Source organism: Conger conger, chromosome 2 (genome assembly GCF_963514075.1).
Source record: "Conger conger chromosome 2, fConCon1.1, whole genome shotgun sequence".
NCBI lineage: Eukaryota > Metazoa > Chordata > Actinopteri > Anguilliformes > Congridae > Conger > Conger conger.
In genome coordinates, this window is record NC_083761.1 from 6,531,779 (window position 1) to 6,553,151 (window position 21,373).

The 21,373-nt window shown below is 47.7% G+C and overlaps 1 protein-coding gene across 1 annotated transcript in view; it reads right to left on the minus strand.

Moving 5' to 3' along the window:
• Nucleotides 1-21,373, minus strand: part of ptk7b (protein tyrosine kinase 7b) — a 115,014-nt gene that overhangs the window by 14,571 nt on the left and 79,070 nt on the right. The window contains exons 5-8 of the mRNA XM_061231516.1: nucleotides 19,475-19,622; nucleotides 6,441-6,571; nucleotides 4,392-4,658; nucleotides 2,467-2,603 (exon numbers count right to left, since the gene is read on the minus strand). Coding sequence (XP_061087500.1) covers nucleotides 2,467-2,603; nucleotides 4,392-4,658; nucleotides 6,441-6,571; nucleotides 19,475-19,622 — 683 coding nt within the window. The remainder of the gene's footprint in view (nucleotides 1-2,466; nucleotides 2,604-4,391; nucleotides 4,659-6,440; nucleotides 6,572-19,474; nucleotides 19,623-21,373) is intronic.

A 21,373-nucleotide genomic window follows, 5' to 3' on the forward strand; every position in this document is an offset into this window, starting at 1 on the left:
AGGGAGAGGGGAGAGAGAGGCAGGAGAGAGGGAAAGAGAGAAGGAGAGGGAGAGAAGGAGAGCGAGACAACGAGTGAGGGAGAGAAGGAGAGTGGGAGATTGAGAGAGGGCAAATATTGTTATATTACATCATGTATGCTAGTTTATACAGACAGGTTCTTTCATTGTTACTTTATAAACAAAATATATTCTGACCTGTGTTTGTGTGTGTGTGTGTGTGTGTCCATACATATTTGCATATGTGTGTTGGTAGGACTCCTCTTTTGGTTCAAGGAGTTTGTTATTGTTTGTCATTTCTGTATCTCAAAGCCCTTGCAACACAAGTTCACTTGTCATGCAAATAAAGCGAGAGGTCATGTTATCACAGAAAAAAGGTAATATGATCATTCAGGGTTACTTTAACCGTGCGGTTGTCAAAGTGGATTTCCAGTCGATAGTTAAACTGCTCGCTAACAGACAGAGAACGAGGTTGCCTCTGCAGACCATTATTAGACTGCATCCATTTTGCATCCAAATGAGATGCAATTAAATTTGGGTGCACTGTAACTATGCTATCTCTGCTCATCGCCATGGTGATTTAATGCATCATATTATATACAGCAGCACCATACAGCAGAAAACATCAAGAAGATGTGTAACTGAGGGTTACAGCAAATGAATGCTTCTTCTGTAGCACTGTGTCTCTTGTAGAAAAGAGACAGAGAGAGAGAGAGAGAGAGAGAGAAAGAGAGCGACAGAGAGACTCAGAGAGAGACAGAGAGAGAGAGACAGAGAGACAAACCTGAAGAGAGCTTTTGATTATGATCTGCTAAACTTTCATAAAGTTTTGTTGTTTTTTTTAGTTACGTACAATGAAAAGAAATACCTCAAATCAAATCTAAAAAGCTCAGGAACAACTTGAGTAATTTTAACAGTAAAAGGAACTTGAAAAAAGCATGAAACCGAAAAAAGGGGGCAAAATATTACAGAAATAAAACATAGCTAGCTAGCCCAACGGCCACCGAACTGTCACCTGCAGCAACAGGAGAAGTGTAACAAATCAGAGAAAACCACAATGAAAGGACATCCTATGAACAAAAAGGAGACAGGAGGAAAGACAGGAACAAAATAACCTATAAAGTAAATAGTTTGAGACTAACTTTCAGAGACTAAAACATGAAGTTGAACAGAAGAAATCCTCTGTGCCCTATAAAGCCCCATCTGCTCCCAGTGTGACCGTATCAGCCTCCCTGACACACACAGTGCCCAGCCCTGCCCAGCCAGCCTCCTCCAGCACACTCACAGCCCTGCCACACCCAGAACACCGCTGTCTGTACAGCGCATCCAGGACTGCCTATCCCTCCTAGAGGCAGAATTAATTGAAATGAGAGAGAATAAACTGTCGGAGATGAACAGTATTCAGAGACTCGCAACTGAATTTACCCAATTCAAAGAGGAAACCCGGACAAAAATGGGACAACTAGGAGAGAGCACAACTGATCTCCGTAAGGAAAATGAGACCCTAAGAGCAGAACTGAGGGATTTAAAGAGGACCTGGAGCAGAGAGACACGCAGATCCTCAGTCTCAGAGATGAGCACTGTGTCTCTTGTAGAAAAGAGAAAGAGAGAGAGAAAGAGAGCGACAGAGAGACTCAGAGAGAGAGAGCGAGAGAGAGAGACAGAGAGACAAACCTGAAGAGAGCTTATGATAATGATCTGCTAAACTTTTGTTGTTTTTTAGTTACGTACAATGAAAGGAAATACCTCAAATCCAATCTAAAAAGCTCAGGAACAACTTGAGTAACTTTAACAGTAAAAGGAACTTGAAAGGAGCATGAAACCGAAAAAAGGGGGCAAAATATTACAGAAATAAAACATAGCTAGCTAGCCCAACGGCCACCGAACTGTCACCTGCAGCAACAGGAGAAGTGGAACAAATCAGAGAAAACCACAATAAAAGGACATCCTACGAACAAAGAGGAAACCCAGACAAAAATGGGACAACTAGAAGAGAGCACAACTGATCTCCGTAAGGAAAACGAGACACTAAGAGCAGAACTGAGGGATTTAAAGGAGGACCTGGAGCAGAGAGACACGCAGATCCTCAGTCTCAGAGATGAGCTGCTCAGTGTGAGAGCAGCTCAGCCCTCAGAATCACTGCAGACCACAGACAGCACATCACAGACTGAGAACAGCTCAGCCCTCAGACCCCGGAGCACCTATATGACCATTGCCAATACAGCTATTTGAATTTGAATTTGAATTTGAGAGAGAGAGAGAGAGAGAGAGAGAGAGAGAGAGAGAGAGAGAGAGAGAGAGAGAGAGAGAGAGAGAGAGAGAGAGAGAGAGAGAGAGAGAGAGAGAGAGAGAGAGAGAGAGAGAGAGAGAGAGAGAGAGAGAGAGAGAGAGAGAGATACAGACAACACACAGGCATGCAGAGACAGAGACAGAGACAGACAGAGACACACACACGCGGGACTCTCTCACCTCGGCAGTGATGGGCATGCTGTTGCGGTACCAGGTGACCTCCGGGTCGGGGGTGGCGCTGGTGAGGCAGTGCAACAGGCCGGGGCGGCCCTCCTCCAGCTGGCTGTCCTCCGGCCTGGTCACCCACTCCGGAGCCGCTGGAGGGACATCGCACCGTCCGTTAAAAACAACATTACATCACACCTGCTAGACAGCGCCACACCTGTTTATCGGAGCTGACGTGTGTGGGTGTCATCACCAGGTAACTACAACAGTGGATCCCCCTACACTGTCCAAGTTGATATCCATTTTCACTATCGATGGACATCCATTTTCTGCGGATTCCGTTTCCACCCTGTATTTAAAATGGCCGCCAACCTGTGTCCCAATACCATCAGATTCACGGTTTCATATTCAATTCTTAGTTGATGATCAAAACGACTGCAGCTGCAGCAGAAAGAACACATAGGAAGAATGCCACGCAGGTGTTGAATTTGACTAATCCCCTTTCAGCCGCATTCTGTAACCAACTGGAGCTCCTCTCCACAAGCCAAAGGAATGGTTTAATATGCTTTTCCTTGCGAATACGTATGATCAAAGGTGTGCCTCAGCTTATTCAGAGGTTGTCTGTGTACACAAATGTGTGTCTGTACGTCTGCCAGGAAATCTACAGAAATGAACAGGAAGAGCAGCTGGGATCAGTGCCACATTGATTATCTTCTTTTCCCACAGCTGACAGGCAGAGGGAAAAAAAAACCACAGGTGAAGCTGGAATCGTTCAAAGGGAATTAAGGTGAAACGGAGAGCAGACAGTCAACGCTGGAGTTATTTGTGAAGTGGTAATACGCATAATACGCATCTAAAGGGCTTATAGAAACGCAGAAACACGCACACATTGATGATTGATGTGGCCAGATTACACTGACAGATACACAGACAAATCAATAGGTGGATAAATACATGATGCATTTGTTGACTGGCTGGCTGACTGACTGACTGTTTGAATGGTTGCTTGATGCACACACTGACTGCCTGATTTATTGATTGACTGGTTGGCTGGGTGGCTGACTGATTAATCAACTGTTTGATTAGTTCAGTTGCGGACTGACTGATTTATTAGCTGCCTGATTGGCTGATAGGCCGATAGGCTGATTGACTGATTAGCGGATTGATCGGCAGTGACTGATTGGCTGGTTTACAGATTGACTGACTGGCTGATTTGCAGATTGACTGACTGGCTGATTTGCAGATTGACTGACTGGCTGATTTGCAGATTGACAGACTGGCTGATTTGCAGATTGACAGACTGGCTGATTTGCAGATTGACTGACTGGCTGGCTGATTTGCAGATTGACTGACTGACTGGCTGATTTGCAGATTGACTGACTGGCTGATTTGCAGATTGACTGACTGGCTGGCTGGTTGACTGATTGACTGGTTGATATGCAGATTGACTGACTGGCTGATTTGCAGATTGACTGACTGGCTGAGTTGCAGATTGACTGACTGGCTGATTTGCAGATTGACTGACTGGCTGACTGGCTGGCTGATTTGCAGATTGAGTGACTGGCTGGCTGGTTGACTGATTGACTGGTTGATATGCAGATTGACTGACTGGCTGATTTGCAGATTGACTGACTGGCTGATTTGCAGATTGACTGACTGACTGGCTGACTGGCTGATTTGCAGATTGACTGACTGGCTGATTTGCAGATTGACTGACTGGCTGGCTGGTTGACTGATTGACTGGTTGATTTGCAGATTGATTGACTGACTGGCTGGCTGATTTGCAGATTGACTGACTGGCTGATTTGCAGATTGACTGACTGGCTGATTTGCAGATTGACTGGCTGATTTGCAGATTGACTGACTGGCTGATTTGCAGATTGACTGACTGGCTGATTTGCAGATTGACGGACTGGCTGATTGGTGGCTGGCTCACTCACTGGCCACAGTGACGGTGAGGTCCTGCCTCCTGGTCCCGGCGCGGTTCTGGGCGACGCAGGAGTACGTTCCGGAATCTCCCGCCTCGGTGGGGCTGAACACCAGGGCCAGGTCCTCCTGGTACACCCTGCCCTCCTCGGGGAGGCGTGCCCCGCCCCTCTCCCACCACACCTCCGGTTCGGGGTGCCCCCGCGGGGGGTAGCAGGAGATGCGCTGCAGGGTGTCCACCGTGAACACTCTCACCAAGGGCGGGCCCATCTCCTCAATCTCTGCAGGGGGGGAGAGAGAGGGGGAGAGTGTGGGAGGGAGGGAGGGGGGGAGGGAGAGAGAGGGAAGCAGGAGGGAGGGGGAGAGAGAGGGAGAGTGGGATGGAGGGGGGAGGGAGAGAGAGGGAAGCAGGGGGGAGGGAGGGAGGGGGAGAGAGAGGGAAGGGGAGCGAGAGAGAAAGAGAAAGGGGGAGAGATGTAGTGAGGAGGGAGAGAGGGAGAAAGAGACAGAGGGAGGAATGAGAGAAAAAAAATAGTGAATTTTGAGTCACCAATGGTAGGAACACTGGACAATCAATGTGAAGAACCTCGAGCATCTGGTGCGTCTCCAGGCCCTCCCCAATCCACCACACACAAAGGGGTTCACCCAAAAACAGAGCACGACTTCGTCCCGCGCTGAAATCCCTCCGTCAGCTTCACGGGTAATATCGTACTCAGCGGAGGCCTAAGAGACAGACGCTAGTCGATATGCAACCGCTAATAACCGCTAATGACCGCTAATGACGACCGTAGGGTGAAAGATCATTTCGTGGCACTTTGGCTAACCGCTGCTCCAGTGCGTGGGGCCAGGCGGGAATGAGAACTGGAGGGGCCCCCGCCCCGCACCCTCTCCAAAAACGGAACGGCCCACCCTCTCGCCCGGCGGAACAGAAACAGACCCGCGCACGGGGCTCGTATCGCGGCAGCAGGAAGCAGCTGAAACTTAAGAACTGGGGCTGAGAGGGAGCGAGAGAGCGAGGGAGCGAGAGAGAGAGCGCAGAAGTGGAGATTTCTGAACTCTGAAGTGGCTGAGTGACCCAAACCCTCTTTACTTCTGGAGCGGATTAGCGGGAAGATTAGGCCAGCTAATACACTTAAACTTGGAGGAGGGGGGTCAGGGGGGAGGCTGTGGATCAGTGGGTCAAAGGAGGGGAGGGGGGGGTGAAAGTGGATAGAAGTGAGACACCTGCACTAGCAGGAGGAACCAGGCATTGTACTCAAACGTAAGATCGCCATGGTTACAGTGCAGCAAGGAAACCTGCTGTTCATTTGTCCATTCACTGCGGTCGGGGCGTCAAGGTTACCCGGGGGTTACGGGAGGTTAAGTGAACAAAGGGATAAACGCGGATTTGATGCTAATGTCATTATGACATTATGGTTCTCATGGTTACCTCCGCCGTTTCAGAACACACTACTGTGCGAAAGTACTGAAAGTAGACTACAAAAAAAAAACTAGCAGGGATAGGGGGATGCATGCGTGTATGCAGGTTTGTACGGAATATGATGTGAGTGCAGGTTCACGTGTGTATGCAAGTTTGCAGGTAGTATGTGCAGGTTAGTATGTAGTATGTGCAGGTTAGTATGTAATATGTGCACGTAAGTATGTAGTATGTGCAGGTTAGTATGTAATATGTGCACGTAAGTATGTAGTATGTGCAGGTTAGTGTGTAGTATGTGCAGGTTAGTGAGTGCAAGTTAGTATGTAGTATGTGCAGGTTAGTATGTAATATGTGCAAGTTAGTATGTAGTATGTGCAGGTTAGTATGTAATATGTGCAGGTTAGTATGTAATATGTGCAGGTTAGTATGTAATATGTGCAAGTTAGTATGTAGTATGTGCAGGTTAGTATGTAATATGTGCAGGTTAGTGTGTAGTATCTGCAGGTTAGTATGTAGTATGTGCAAGTTAGTATATGCAAGTTAGTATGTAGTATGTGCAGGTTAATATGTAATATGTGCAGGTTAGTGTGTAGTATCTGCAGGTTAGTATGTAGTGTGTGCTGGCACACGCGTGGCGCTCTCTCACCTGCGATGCGGAGCGTGGCCTCCAGGGTGACGGGGGGGCCGCGGGGGCCTCGGGCGACACACTTGTACAGGCCGGTGGTCCGAACCTTCACCTGGGTGATCTGCAGGGTCCCGTTACTCAGCACAAACAGCCTGGGGAGGGAGAGAGAGGGGCACAGTCAGCATAACACTGTACTGGGATCAGTCTTTAATGCAGTCCATCAACATCAACTGCACTGGGATCAGTCTGAAACAGCCATCAACATGGCACTGTACTGGGATCAGTCTTTAATGCAGTCCATCAACATCAACTGTACTGGGATCAGTCTGAAACACAGCCATCAACATTGCACTGTACTGGGATCAGTCTTTAATACAGCTGTCAACATCAACTGTACTGGGATCAGTCTGAAACAGCCATCAACATAAAAATGGTAAATGGTTGGCATTTATATAGCACCTTTATCCAAAGCACTGTACAATTGATGCTTCTTATTCACCCATTCATACACACACTGTGGGAGAAAAATATAATGTAGTACAATGTAACCTAGGATATATGTATCCAGATATGTACAATGCATATAGTTAGAAAACTGCTTAAAAAGAATAAATCGTGCTTGTGACAGATAACCAGCAAAAATGTAAGGGAGGGGTGAGTGCTCGGCCGCGGCTTCAGGAGATAAGGCAGAACACCCTCCCATCTTTGGGTGCTCTCAGGTGCTTCTTAGAAAAGAATGAGGAGGAAGTGCATGCAAGGTTGGTTCCTCCTTAACCAGCCTAGGAGGAACCACGGATGATAAATACAGCCTTTGAAGATACTGTAGCAGTGGGTTCATTGGAAAACAAATGTTATATGACTTAAGGAGCAGATGTAGGCCTAGGAGTACAACGCATGGGAAAAATACCGAGACACTGTCTGAAGATGATTGGCTTTCACCGTAATGTATTCATGCGATAACTTGTGTAATGGTATAAGAATAGACACCCTGTCTGCTAAAATCTAGAGTGTTTTCTCACATTGGTGTGAGGCATTCTCCGTGCTTTGTTATAGGGTTAATAAAGTCTGTATTATTGAAACTCTCCTTGCTGTGAAAGAACTGGGTTCTTTTAAACGGGAAAGGTTGCTTGCAAGAAGTCTCTCCTAACTCAAAGGGAATTTTCCCCAACAGTAACTTGGCGTAGTTGGCAGGATCTCTAACTCATTTCTGTCTCAGAAGGGGCTGAGTCTCACCAGTCCGGAACTGGAAAGGGATTGGCAGGATCTCTAACTGCTGTCTGTTTCAGAAGGGGCTTAGTCTTCCTAGTCCGGGAATAAAAACGAAGACCGCCTCCGGGAAGAGGGAGCGACCCTAGATCCAGATCCCTAAAACGAAGACCGTCTTCGGGGGGAGAAAGCGATACGAGATCCGAATACTGAGGAAGGAGAAAGACTGAGCGGCAACCCCACAGCAACGAGAACGAGACTTGGGCAGAGTACACCGGGTGTAGGGCGTGCCTATGCGTTGACGAACGCACCGGTCCGGGACCGGAGATCTCGTAAGGCCTAAAAAACTCATTTCAGGTTGGTACCTTTCTGTAATTGTTAAAATGGGGAATAGTTGCGGGAAGGAGCTAAATGTGGGCTGTGATCAATGTACAGGACCCTTAAGAACAATGTGGAACCAACACGGACCATCGGCCGTGGAAGGTTTAAAAATTTGGCAAGAACATGCGTTTCCTTTAAATGGCACATTTTCAACACAGAGGTTAGAGGATGTTAGAAAAAATATGGAAAGTTGTACTAAGAAAATACTTTTTTGTAAAAAAAAAAAAGAAAAAAGGAATGAAGGGGATTTGAGTTATGGGAACGAGAGGCACACGTGAAAGGCAGGCGAGACAACAAAGAAATAATGATAAAAAAGGGGAAACTCAGCCTCCGTCGTATTTTTCAGCTGGGGCGAGTGGGAAAAGCACACCCTTGTTTATATCCCTCACTAACCATGTTAAAACATTCCGAGGTTGACACGGACCTGGACTGCCCGGTGCCCCGTCCACCTCCCCACGCACCAGCCAGCCCCGGTCCCCAACACCCCCGACGACACCGCCTGCTCCAGCCCTGACTCTGCCATCGCCACCATGCCTACAGACTCCTGGAAGAGGGACCCCTCAGCCACCAACGTTGACACCCTCCACGGCCCACACCAGATCGGGATTACAGTATCAGCCACCGAAAAACTACCTGTGCGCAATACCAAACTGTCAGTTCCCTGCAGCAGACAGAGCCCCTGTCTGTGCCTCACACACCGCAGAGGCGTGGGAACGCCAGTATGGATTAAAAGACATCCCAGAAGGAGAATGGAATAAAGAACTATATCAGGGTGATCCCGAAGGGTGGTATGGACCTAAACCTGATGATCCTCCCCGCCCCCAGCTGACAATGGGACAGTTTCCGATGGTAGAATGTCCGGACCCCCATCAACCAGGGCAGGTACAATTGGTGTACCGACCCTATACTACGGACGAACTGAGGGCAATCTGCTCGGAACTACCGAACCCAAGTCATACCGGGGGAGAAAGTTTCTATGACAAATTGATGGAAATAATACAGTGTGCTAAACCAAGCAGTAATGATCTGGAAGGCATCACGCGCATGCATTTGGGCACCAGGTGGGGAAAGGTGAGACAGAGCTGGAGTACCGGGCGACGGAGGGCAAGTGGCTGCCTTCGACCCTACCGTCGTCTATAACCCAGCAGCAGGATCCCCATATGGCTTACAGACTGCGGCTTTGAGGGCAGCTCTCACACATGTTTTTCCCACTCACCTGGATACAGGTAAACTGGCCAGAACCGTGCAGAAACCCGAAGAAACAGTGGAAGAATATGAAGACAGGCTGCAGAGTGTTATGGAACTGCATGGAGGATTGCCGAAGCCCCAACCATTCCCGGGAGTACAAAACACACCATATGAGTCGTATCTCAGTCAACACTTTATGAACGGGCTGAGACCCAGCCTACGGGCAGCGATACAACAGACTCTTGTGGGATGGCAGCATGCCCACCTGGATGACCTACAACGCCATGCACATCATGCGGAAAATAATGAAAGAGAAAAGAAAGAAAAAAACAACAAAAAACATCAGATGCAAATGGTACAAGTAACTGACCTCCAACTCAAACAGCTGAAGAGTCAGCAGCCAGCTAGAGGAAGAGGCAGAGGACGTGGAAGGGGGAGAGGCGGCCTGTAGCGTAGTGGATAAGGTAAATGACTGGGACACACAAGGTCGGTGGTTCTAATCCCGGTGTAGCCACAATAAGATCCGCACAGCCGTTGGGCCCTTGAGCAAGGCCCTTAACCCTGCACTGCTCCAGGGGAGGATTGTCTCCTGCTTAGTCTAATCAACTGTACGTCACTCTGGATAACAGCGTCTGCCAAATGCTAATAATGTAATGTAATGTAATGAGAGGAAGAGGGGCTGGGAGAAGCGGCGACAGAAATGGCCCTTGTTATGTCTGCGGAGAAGAAGGACATTGGGCACAAGACTGTCCCAGGAAATACAAAGGACAGGGCGGAGGAGACCAAAGACTGGGTGAAATAGGCGAGCAAGAATGGCAACACACTCCACGGGGCCGGGGCACAGTGAATCATCCTGATAAGTTTGACGAACAAGCATGAAGGTGCGAGGGGAAAGGTGGATGGAGCATGCGGCAGACGGGGGAGTCCACATTAATGTTGATAAAATGCAAACCAGGAGATTTACCAAATTGGACATTAAAAGTAAATGGGAAAGACATGACCTTTATGGTCGATTCTGGGGCCGGGGTGTCAGTAATAAGAAGCAGACGGAGAAGCACATGACTGTGTTGCTGTTTGAGGAAGTCCTCACCCCCAGACCAGACCTAAAAACAGAACCCATGCCGAATACGGATATTGAATTCAATCCGCTTCAAAGGATCCCACAACCGGTGAAAATCATGTGGGCTATGCAATTGTAACCGAACATGCGGTACAAGAGTCCGCCCGGCTACCGGGTCACCTTTCTGCCCAAGCTGCAGAATTGTTCGCCCTTACCCGAGCGTGTCATTCGGCAAAAGGTAAAGTTGTAACAATTTACACAGACAGCAGATATGCATTTGGAGTGGTACATGATTTCGGTACAATTTGGATTTCTCACCAGTGCAGGAAAACCCATTCAAAATGGACCCCTGGTCAGAAATCTTCTGGACGCCATCATGCTGCCCAGATCTGTGGCGGTTTGCAAATGCACCGCACACACTGGGGACAACACACCCGTGGCTAGAGGAAATGCAGCAGCTGATGCGGCTGCTAAGGCAGCAGCACATGCCCCTGTGAAAACGACCCTCCAAATGTTGAATGAACAAAAAGACCCACAGCTCACAATACAAGAGAGTCAGGAAATGGCTACCGCCACAGAGAAGGCAAAATGGAAAAACAAAGGGTCAAAGGTTGATGGTCTGTGGGTGGGGAAAGCCTCAGGTAAACCTTTTCTACCCCAATGTTTGGTTCCCTACTACCTGAAATTGACACATGGAAAGACCCATTGTGTCAAAAGGAGGGATGGTGGCAGAAATGGAACAATATTGGGACCTCAGCACATGTGCATTCAAAAGTCACTCACAACATTTTTGTTCCAGATGCATCGTGTGTGTGCAACACACAACGTCGGAGTAGCAGTAAAAACGGAACCAGGCGCTCAACCACCAGCACAAGAGCCGTTTGAGTACTTAATGATGGATTTCATTGAACTAACCCCTTGCAGAGGCCAAAAATATTGTTTGGTGATCATTGATATGTTTTCAAAATGGATTGAAATTTTTCCTTGCAGACATGCAGATGCAACAACGGTGGCGAAAGCACTTATTAGGGAAATCATTCCCGGGTGGGGAATACCAAAACGAATATCCTCAGATCGAGGTTCACATTTCTATAACAATTTGATGAAAGCATCGACCGAATTTTTCTCCATTGACACGCGATTCCACTGCGCTTATCACCCGGCCAGTGCAGGAGCAGTGGAAAGAGCAAATGGAGTGGTCGAAAACAAATTGACAAAAACAATGGCAGAAACAGGGCTGGATTGGATAACAGTTCTGCCCATAGTCAAGTTGTCCACGAGGTCAGCGGTAAGTAAGACGACAGGATTGTCGCCCCACGAGGTCATCACGGGGAGACCCACGAGAACCCCCGTGGGGCCCCCAATTGCCGGGACAGACCTAGCCCTAGTAGATGATCAAATGGTTCAATATTGTGTGGAACTGAATAAGGCACTGCGATTTGTCTCAAAGCAGGTGAAAGCAGCACAACCGGCCGTACGTGACGAACCTGGCCATCAGCTGAAACCAGGAGACTGGGTGGTGGAGGTGAAGGACTTCCAGAGGAAGAGGTGGTGCGAACCCAGGTGGCGTGGACCGTTCCAGATCCTGCTCACCACTCCGACGGCTGTTCGAGTAGCTGAGCGCACTTCCTGGATACACGCCAGTCATTGCAAGCTGTACAAACGAGGGGGATGCCTGTGACAAGCCATAGGCTGTCTCTGATCAGCAACGGGGACAAATGGCGACTGGTATGGCTTGGGGTTATGACAATCACTATAGCCTCATGTGCTCCCACTGCCTATCACCTGGACAGAAAGGGCTCGGAAGACACTCAAGAAAATAGGACACAACGAGGTGTACCAGACTCTCTCTGGGCCAGGGCCACCCACAACGTATGGTGGAAATGGGCTAATCACACAGCGATGAAAGAAACTGAAGGGAGAGGGGACTGTGTGGTTTGCGCCGAACACGCACCAGACCATTGGGTCGTTCCGACACCCTACAACACTTCCACATGCGCAAGATGGCTGATGGAGCACCGAGAGACTTGTGAGGCAACGTGTGGGGTTGTAAACATAAATGATGAATGTGGAGCAGCAAACCAAACTGGTAGAAGAACTATATTGTTGAATATGACGAGAACAAAAAACTGTTTATGTGTACAAAATTGTACTAGAGGGGCAGGGACCTGCCCGTATTTGTGTTTAATGATGCAAGGATCAAGACACTATAATGCTTCTGCCCACTGTACAAATGTGACCATGTGGCCCGAAACTAAGAGAATATCACAAAATGGGGAGTGGGTGAATCTAAAATAGAATGTTACAAACGTACAAATGGGGTAGTAAATGTAGGGGCATTCCCAGCCAGCAATTGTAGTAAAACGTGGAACGTAAGTGAATTGGAAAATACACAGTCAACAAACGGGAGTGCTCTACCTCCGCAGGGGGCTCTCCAGGGGACGGGGACACCGCTGGCCGACTTATGGTGGGCCTGCGGTCTCTCCCGACCCTTAACCCAGACATTGCCCACCAACTGGACTGGAACTTGTGCTCGGGTTATGAAGGTGCTTCGGGTGGATGTGAGTACCTTCCATGACCAGAGCGCTCGAAGTATGCGCCGAAGAGCGTATCAAGGCGACAGTAGAGTGTACTTAGATGCTATTGGCCAACCGAGGGGCATCCCATGTGAACATAAGGCCATGGATGAGGTAAAAGCAGGTTTCGCATCTATATTTATATGGATACAACCTAATAAAAATGTAGAGTGGATAAATTATATATACTATAATCAACAGCGATTTATTAACTACACCGATGAGGCTTTGACCGCCCTGGGCGAACAATTGGATGCCACAAGTAAAATGGCCTGGCAAAACAGCCAGGCCTTAGACTGGCTATTAGCAGAGAAAGGAGGTGTATGTCAAATGTTTGGAGACCAATGTTGCACGTACATCCCTAACAATACTAGCCCAGAAGGTTCCTTTACTGATGCTATGCTTAAAATTAAAAACCTACGAAAAGAACTTAGTGAGAACTCAGGAGTCAGTCCATGGGGGAATTGGTCATGGCTTCTAGATTCCTGGTATGGTGTTTTCGTTAAAATTGGAATGACTTGTGTGGCAATTTTTGTTATATTGGCATTGGTGTTTTGTTGCTGTGTTCCACTCCTGCGGAAGGTTATAGGAAAATTGATTTCTGAGGGGGTGACCACTCATCTGTACAATGTACATGGTACAATGTAACCTAGGATATATCTATCCAGATATGTACAATGCATATAGTTAGAAAACTGCTTAAAAAGAATAAATTGTGCTTGCGACAGATAGCCAGCAAAAATGTAAGGGAGGGGCGAGTGCTCGGCCGCGGCTTCAGGAGATAAGGCAGAACACCCTCCCATCGTTGGGTGCTCTCAGGTGCTTGTTTGAAAAGAACTCACATTGGTGTGAGGCATTCTCCGTGCTTTGTTATAGGGTTAATAAAGTTTGTATTATTGAAACTCTCCTTGCTGTGAAAGAACTGGGTCCTTTTAAACGGGAAAGGTTGCTTGCAAGAAGTCTCTCCTAACTCAAAGGGAATTTTCCCCAACAACACTCGCACACCAACGGCGATTGGCTGCCATGCAAGGGGCCGACCAGCTCGTCAGGAGCATTTAGGGGTTAGGTGTCTTGCTCAGGGACACTTCGACACAGCCCGGGCGGGGGATCGAACCGGCAACCCTGACTGCCAGACGACTGCTCTTAGTCTTTAATGCAGTCATCAATATATAACTGGACTGGGATCAGTCTGAAACACAGGTAGGAAAATATAACAGCCATGTTTGGTCAATGTTATAACTCCAGAAAATAGCTGGACAGAAAACAGCCTGATCTTCACCAGCTACTCCCGGCAGACGGGTGACATCATCCGGCCGCCGAACAGCTGAACACAGTCAGACACAAGATAGAGGCCCAGGCCCCGGGTAAGAAAAGGCAAACCGCCCCTTTCCCCTAGCCGATCCTCCGGCTCGTCTCTGGTGTGTGTGAAAAACCCGAAAAAACCATGTCACTGGGTCGCCGTGTGCAGCAGGAGTCAAGGGAGATGGAGAACTGAGCTACGACTCCCGTCACAGAAAGGCGCACAGGGAAGAGCTCTCGATGACAGGCGCACGCGGGTGAGGGGGTGGGGGTGGGTGGGGGGGGGGGGGTTCGTAATTGGGTAGGCTTCAGAAACACACCCGACGACCGCCGCATTCCAGACGCAAAGCACTCGAGCTGTCGCTCCGAGCCTAACCCCCACCCCCACCCCCCGACCCCCCCACTCTACCCCCGCCCCCAGACAGCAGGCATCTAACAGCACTCGGCTTCCAAAAACCCCGCCCGCCGACCCTCACCGACACTTCCCTCCGAATTAACGCCAAAACCAGCGTGTTGGGAAACGGCAGGAATTTCCGGAGGAAAACCAACAAGACACAAGACGCACAGTTCTGTGCCCGTCGCAATTCAATGTACACACATTATAAATGAATGTGAATAATATCACGCCTGGGTCAAATATGTCGTTATTTTGGACGTTTCTGGTGTATTGGTACCTAAGGAAGTGCAAAACCCCGCCTCTTCTGGTCCTCTAGGTTGGCTCGATTGCGCCAGGCAGGAGCAATCAAGCACAGAAAAGTATCTGAATCCAAAACAATTACAATATTTGACCCATATTTTGCTATGTAGCAAGCAAGACTTAGTTTGAGTACAAGCTGGCCCTAAGAAATGGCATATACTCTGACAACACTGAAATAAAATGTATATGAGCAAGGTATTTACAGCACTCCACAATATCAGGAACACATTATTCCTGCTTTTAAGAAGCTGCCTTGCTCGCTTCCGCAAGCCCACATTTTTACATTATATTTACATATATTCATCTCCTGTCAGGGTATGTCACACGCGTCCTAAAACCAGCACCCGTTCTGCGTAGACGCCACGGCCCTTCAGTCACGCACACACCCCCCACCCAGTTAGAGAACAACCCGCCTCAACTCTGCTACTGTCAGAGTTCTGTCTCCACTGAGTAACCCCACCCCCACCCCCACCCCCACCCCCCACTCACCCACCAAGAAAATACCAAAAAAATGGAAACATCACCCCGTTAAAAAACGGAGACTCTCTGAGAATCTGCACTTGGAGAGGATCATTACTGCTCTGACAGCTGTGGAGCGAGATGTCATGTGCCTCTTGGAGCTCATCAACCCACCCCCCCCCCGCCTCCCCAACCCCCCCCCCCCACCCACAGAGTAAAATGGTTCCTGCTACCTCAGGCAATGATAAATAAATTCATACATCTCACATGCAATCTTAAGAAATATTAAGAAACACTCCACTGCTACCTCACCGCAACGTGTCCTTCAACAACTTATTACCCGTTATTCAACCCTATTCAGGTTGAATTTGCAATGCACCTCCAACAGACACGCTATTAAAACTGATTCATTAGCCGAAAACAGAAAGACTGAGCCTAACCCAGTCTCTCCCCCCCCCCCCAAAAAAATAAAGGCAGGGTTTAAAAACGATCCTCAGAATGAGAAACGCTGAAACACTGCAATAAAAATGCTATTAACGGTTAAGAACTGATTAATGGGAGGCTTCGAATACCTTTAAAAAATGGAAAAATACCACAGCGCTAAAAGTGGATTATTAAACATTAACACTGTCAGCGGAGAGCTGGGTAAAACGTCCCAGAGGTGCAGAACAGCGTTGACTTTGAGACGTTACAGACCGCGACTCCTTAGTGTAAGGTCTTTAATGACGGGACCCCAAGCCTGCAAGACATCGAGCCCCACCAGAGCATAATTGACACAATGTGTAGAGTTAATCATTGGTGGGCCGCCACGGTGAAATCATGCGATTGGCTGCCCGCCACGACACTGTTCGGAACAGTCGATTTCTCAGCAATGTTCTCGAGCGCAGAACAGGAAGATTAAAAGCTAATTCCTTCTCTTCTCCTCGTTACGCATATTAATGTTCTTGCTCTGCTGAAACGCTTCGCATTAATCACATTATCTACGAGCCCGCGTACCGACATTACTTGTTCCATTTCGCATCCGATAAGTCATCCGCAATCACACATTCATTTTCTAAACAACGCATTCCTTTCCGTTCAAATACTGTAAATAACTAAATCGCGAAAGATCTCGTCTTGTAAATATTTCGGAATCTTGATCGCCGCAGGGGGAAATGTAATCAACCACGATCTACGTTTCCCCTAAAAAAAAAATAAAAAAAAAACTTAAAATCTGAGCCAAGGACATTTTTAAATAGAAAATCCTCAGCATTTTTTCGTGGATTAAACGTTTCTGCCCACGGAGAGGCCCCAGGTTTATACTGCGTTCCAGTTTCTGAATAAAATAAGCAGGGTAACGAAGAAAAGGAACAATTTAATATTTTTATATAATATTTCATTCTAGGAAGTAGTTTTGACTGCACATTCCCTCTCTATACGGCAGTCGGAAAGGGAAGTTTGTTTGGCTTCTAAGTGCCAAGTGCCTGCAATCTGATTGGTTCAACCGTTTCGGCCAATGTTCCGTTATAGGCCGGTGAACAGCAGTCACCAAGCAGTGGGTTATTACCAAACTCAGGCAAATAAACCAAATCTGAGTATCAAGCAGATCAGGTTCATAGTACCGTTTCAGTAATGAGCAGTCTGATCAGGTTATCATTCTGACAAGTGAGTCTACAGCCAAGACGACGACCTCTGAAACCGTCCCCATTAGAAATTAAGGTTCACATTCAAAATGCCCATTTAATCCGCTCCATTTCAGAAATCTGAACGCAAGGCATGCAAGTCACTCAGACCCACAATGCAACAGCCCAACCGTACCACCGTCATCATCAATTACACGGCGAGTGAACGTATGGGGCCCTGATAAAACGAGACACAAGACAAAACAAGCCAAGAGGGCAAATACTTCACGGTTATCAGACGGTGGCAAATGCGTTTCAACACCTTCTCCACTTGGCAAAGACTCATTTCACAGGCTGTGATGAACCAGGGCTGAGACAATCGAGGCTTACAAAAACGGGTCTGAATCAGTAAAGAAAACACTGAAGTCGGAAGACGTGATGTGTTCCAACAGACCACGGTGGCAGCCCAAGACCGCAAAGACAGTTCTTAGGCATTCCAGGGGTGTTGGAGGAGATCTTCCTCACGTACACATTGATGATGACGAAGCACAGATTTCCAGCACAAACCGGTCTGATCCGCCTCAGTCCGGTTCAAAGCCAGATCCTGGCAGTGGACATCACTGGATGCTAATGCACTTTGAGCAGGCCCATCCTGACTCAGCCATCTCCAAAAACAGGCCTGGATGTATACACAGACACACTCCTGTACACACACACTCACACAAGTGCACATGTGCACACATGCACACGTGCACACATATGCATACAGACATACATGTGAAGACACACACACACACACACACACACACACACACACACACATATATATATATGCACACGCTCACACACATACACAGTCACACATACATGCGCACAGACACGCACACACACACATACACAGTCACACAAACACATACATACATACCCACAGAGAGAGAGAGACACACACACACACACACACACACACACACACATGCGCACGCGCACTGTTTATTAATTACGATTCGGCTCAATTTATAATAACATCCGAGCCTCTTATCTTTCAATTACGCGGGATTGCAACCGCACTGATGTGACAGTTCCAACTGCAATCTCAATTCCCATTTCGAGAGACATCTGCAGAACCGCTGGAAGTGAAGGAAATCTGGAGCGTTCTGAATAAAACTCTCACGCGCATGCGTCTAAACGCTGCCATGAAAGTGTTTCATCACAGCCAGGCGCCAGAAGAAGAGCTTACTGGAAGAATATTTTTACATTTATTTATGATTTTATTGAAGTATTCCTGACAGGAAAAATCCTTTAAGGAGATGAAAAAGGATTTCCCAGCTGGGCATGGCAGAATCCCCGGGAAAGCTGGCAAGCATAAGGGGAAGGAAAAGTTGTCTGGAAAATTATCCCGACTTTATCCTTCATTGAGGAGGAGAGGGGGGAAAAACACGCTAATCTGTTAAAGTCAACCACACGCCAAGCGATGGTGAACCACAAATTTCCCTGTGTGTCTCTTAGCCGACCGTTCGCGCCAAACGGGAATTTCGCTCGCGAGCAACGGCTACATAAACACAGCCCGGTATTAAAACGTGTGGGAGAAACGCGGAGACATCCCTCCCGTCAGCTCCGTACAGCGGTTCAGGCGAGTTCATTAAATGTAAACGTTCGTGCGGGAGTGAAGCCAGCGACAGGCATCGGTGTGGAAAAATCAGACGTCGTGTGTGCATTGTGTTTGTACAGCCCTCCTGCCATAGCAAGCCGCCAAAAACAGTGCGGCCTCGTAAAGCCTTGCACCAGCTAGTTTTACACGTTTGGGATTAGCCCTGAGTGTCAACCTTACTGAGAGCCTGGAGGGAAACTAAAGGACATGGTGTATTTGGCCGGACCAGACCTGTTTTAAACAAGTACGTGCGAAAGCTTTAACCTTTTTTTGGACAAAGGCAAAATTCCAATGGATTTACGGGAATTACGGGAACCTTTCCAAAATATTAGTTCGATTTAAATAATTGTATGAAACTGTTGATTGCACGCTTGATTCTAAAATTCATATCGCATATTTTCCTCATATCGTGCCGTCCTAGTAGCCTTAGAGGTGTGTTATTATACAGAACTCACAAAAACTTTTGCGGCCACCACACAATTACAGTGACTGTTCTGGAGCAGATTATCCTATACCGACCTTCTCTTTCATCAGAGAAAGATGAAAAGTAAGGTAACACACCACATGGAAGCCGTGACCGTCACTGAATTCGATCATCATCGTTGCAGTATATCGCCCTCTCAGAAACAAAGCGGGAGTGGAGGTACATTTTTGTTCTTCAAGGATAACATTTCCCAAGTGTACCCTGAAAGTACAGTAATGCCCTATGTGGGTAGAAATGGGTATATTCCCCAAGCAAAAAAGATACAAATTCCATATTGCTGGTTAGTGGTACAATTTTATGTACCTATAGGGTACCGCTCCCCCAGGGACAAGCATTTGTACATTTTTAGGCACTTTTCGCACCTTTAATTCTGAGAGTGCCCAGCCTCAGTGAGGCGAGGAGGGAGGAAGGCCAGCAGGTGAGGAAGAGGAAGAAGAGGCCGTGACGGAGACGTACCGGGTCTTGTTGGTGAGGAGCTCGTTGTCGTGGTACCACTCGACGGTGGGCGGCGGCTCGGCGGTGAACTGGCAGTGGAAGACGGCCTCCTCGTTCCGCAGGACCACCTGGTCCATCGGAGAGATCACCGGCCGTGGGTAGCTCTTATCTGGAGGGGGGGAGGGGACCAAAGACCGTCAGGGACTCAACCGGACAAACACCACACAAAAAACATTTACTCATTTCTATTCAACATTTACATACACGGTGCTGTGGTTCCTTCCTGATTTAATCTTATTGCGTATTTGTCACAATGAAAGGCTTGAGATCTTTAGACAAAATGTAAATGTAATAGTATAAAATAAGGGAAACTGAGGGAACACGAAAGATATTTAGAAAAAAAAAAAAAAAAACATGACTCCATTTACTGAAGGAAAAAAAGCAATTAAACAACCGGCTAAAGACAGATTTCCCACCACGCACACACGCACACACTCCCATACTCATTCAGTAAAAACACACCCTCGACAGCACCGTGACAACACATCTGAAAAAACAAGCAAACATGTAGAATACTATAAAAGCTTTTTTTTTTTGATTGACTGACAGAGGTCTTAATTAAAGGCTACAGATGTTCGCAAAGTGCTTCAGGTGTCACAGTGAATGAAGCAACGTTAATCTCCGGGATTTTAAAACATAAAAGGCGTCGTATCCAAGGCCTGGCACCACTCTCTCATTCGGTACGGAGCTTAAAATGGCAGCCAAATAACGATAATAACAACATTAATGAAAGCGGTAGCAGCTGTCTCCGCTAACAGGGCTTATCAAGGTGCGAACTATGACAGGCACTGCCACCTTTGCAAAATGATAACACTTTACTTGAGCCCTAGAACATAAGGCTGACATAACACTGTCATACACATGACATAACAGCTGTCACTGGAGGGCGTAAGAGATCGTCAGAGACCGTCACCACTTTTCTGTAAATGTTATGGCAGATGTCATGTGATTACTGATAAATGTAATCATTTGACATCAACTGACATCCTCCATTATGACATCCTGAGGCAGTGGTTATGGCATGTGTATGCCTGTGTTATGTCTGCCTTATGTCGGAGGGTTCACAAATTATCCCGACCGCCGGGGGGGGGGGGGGATATTTCTATACTGCCCTTCTGCAGAGTGGTGCAGATTGATTTGTGGGAGAGATTTCAGGAGAGAAGCAGGAATTCTGAGGACACTCCCGGACCTTTCCAGAAGAGGTGGGATTCGGCCCGTTGACACCTGGCAGAACAGGTGAGAGAAACACGACTGACGCATCCTTGGTACGCATCGTCCAGGTCCCAAGAGTCAGGAAAGACCCCAAACCGAGTTCGGGGGAAATACTCGATTTAGCGTGACGCTTAAGCGGAAGCTTAGCGATTTTGCGGTTTCCCCCAGTCCAGGACTGAGTGCGTGTTCGTGAGCGTGTGTAATGGGCCCATTCTAATAGGCCAAGGACCCGGCGGCCACAAATTCCATCACGCCATTGGCCGATTTTCACACAGGGAATTCCTCCCCACTCCATCCACTTGATTCTCACATCCTCACTATGTGACCTAATCTCACGACGAAGTACACGCACGCCTCACACACCCACAAGCTAGTGTCTATTTTAACATTAAGTGCGTGTGTGTGTGTGTGTGTGTGTGTGTGTATGAATGTGGGTGCGTGTGTGGGTGAGTGTGCGTGTGTGTGTGTGTGTGTGGATGAGTGTGGATATGAGTGTGTGTGTGAGAGTGTGTCTATGAGAGTGTGTGTGTGCGTGTGCCTGTGTGTGTGTATGTATACGAGTGTGTGTCTGTGTGTGTGAGAGAGTGTCTGTGTGTGAGTGTGTGAGTGTGAGAGTGTGTGAGTGTGTGTGTGTGTGTGTGTGTGTGT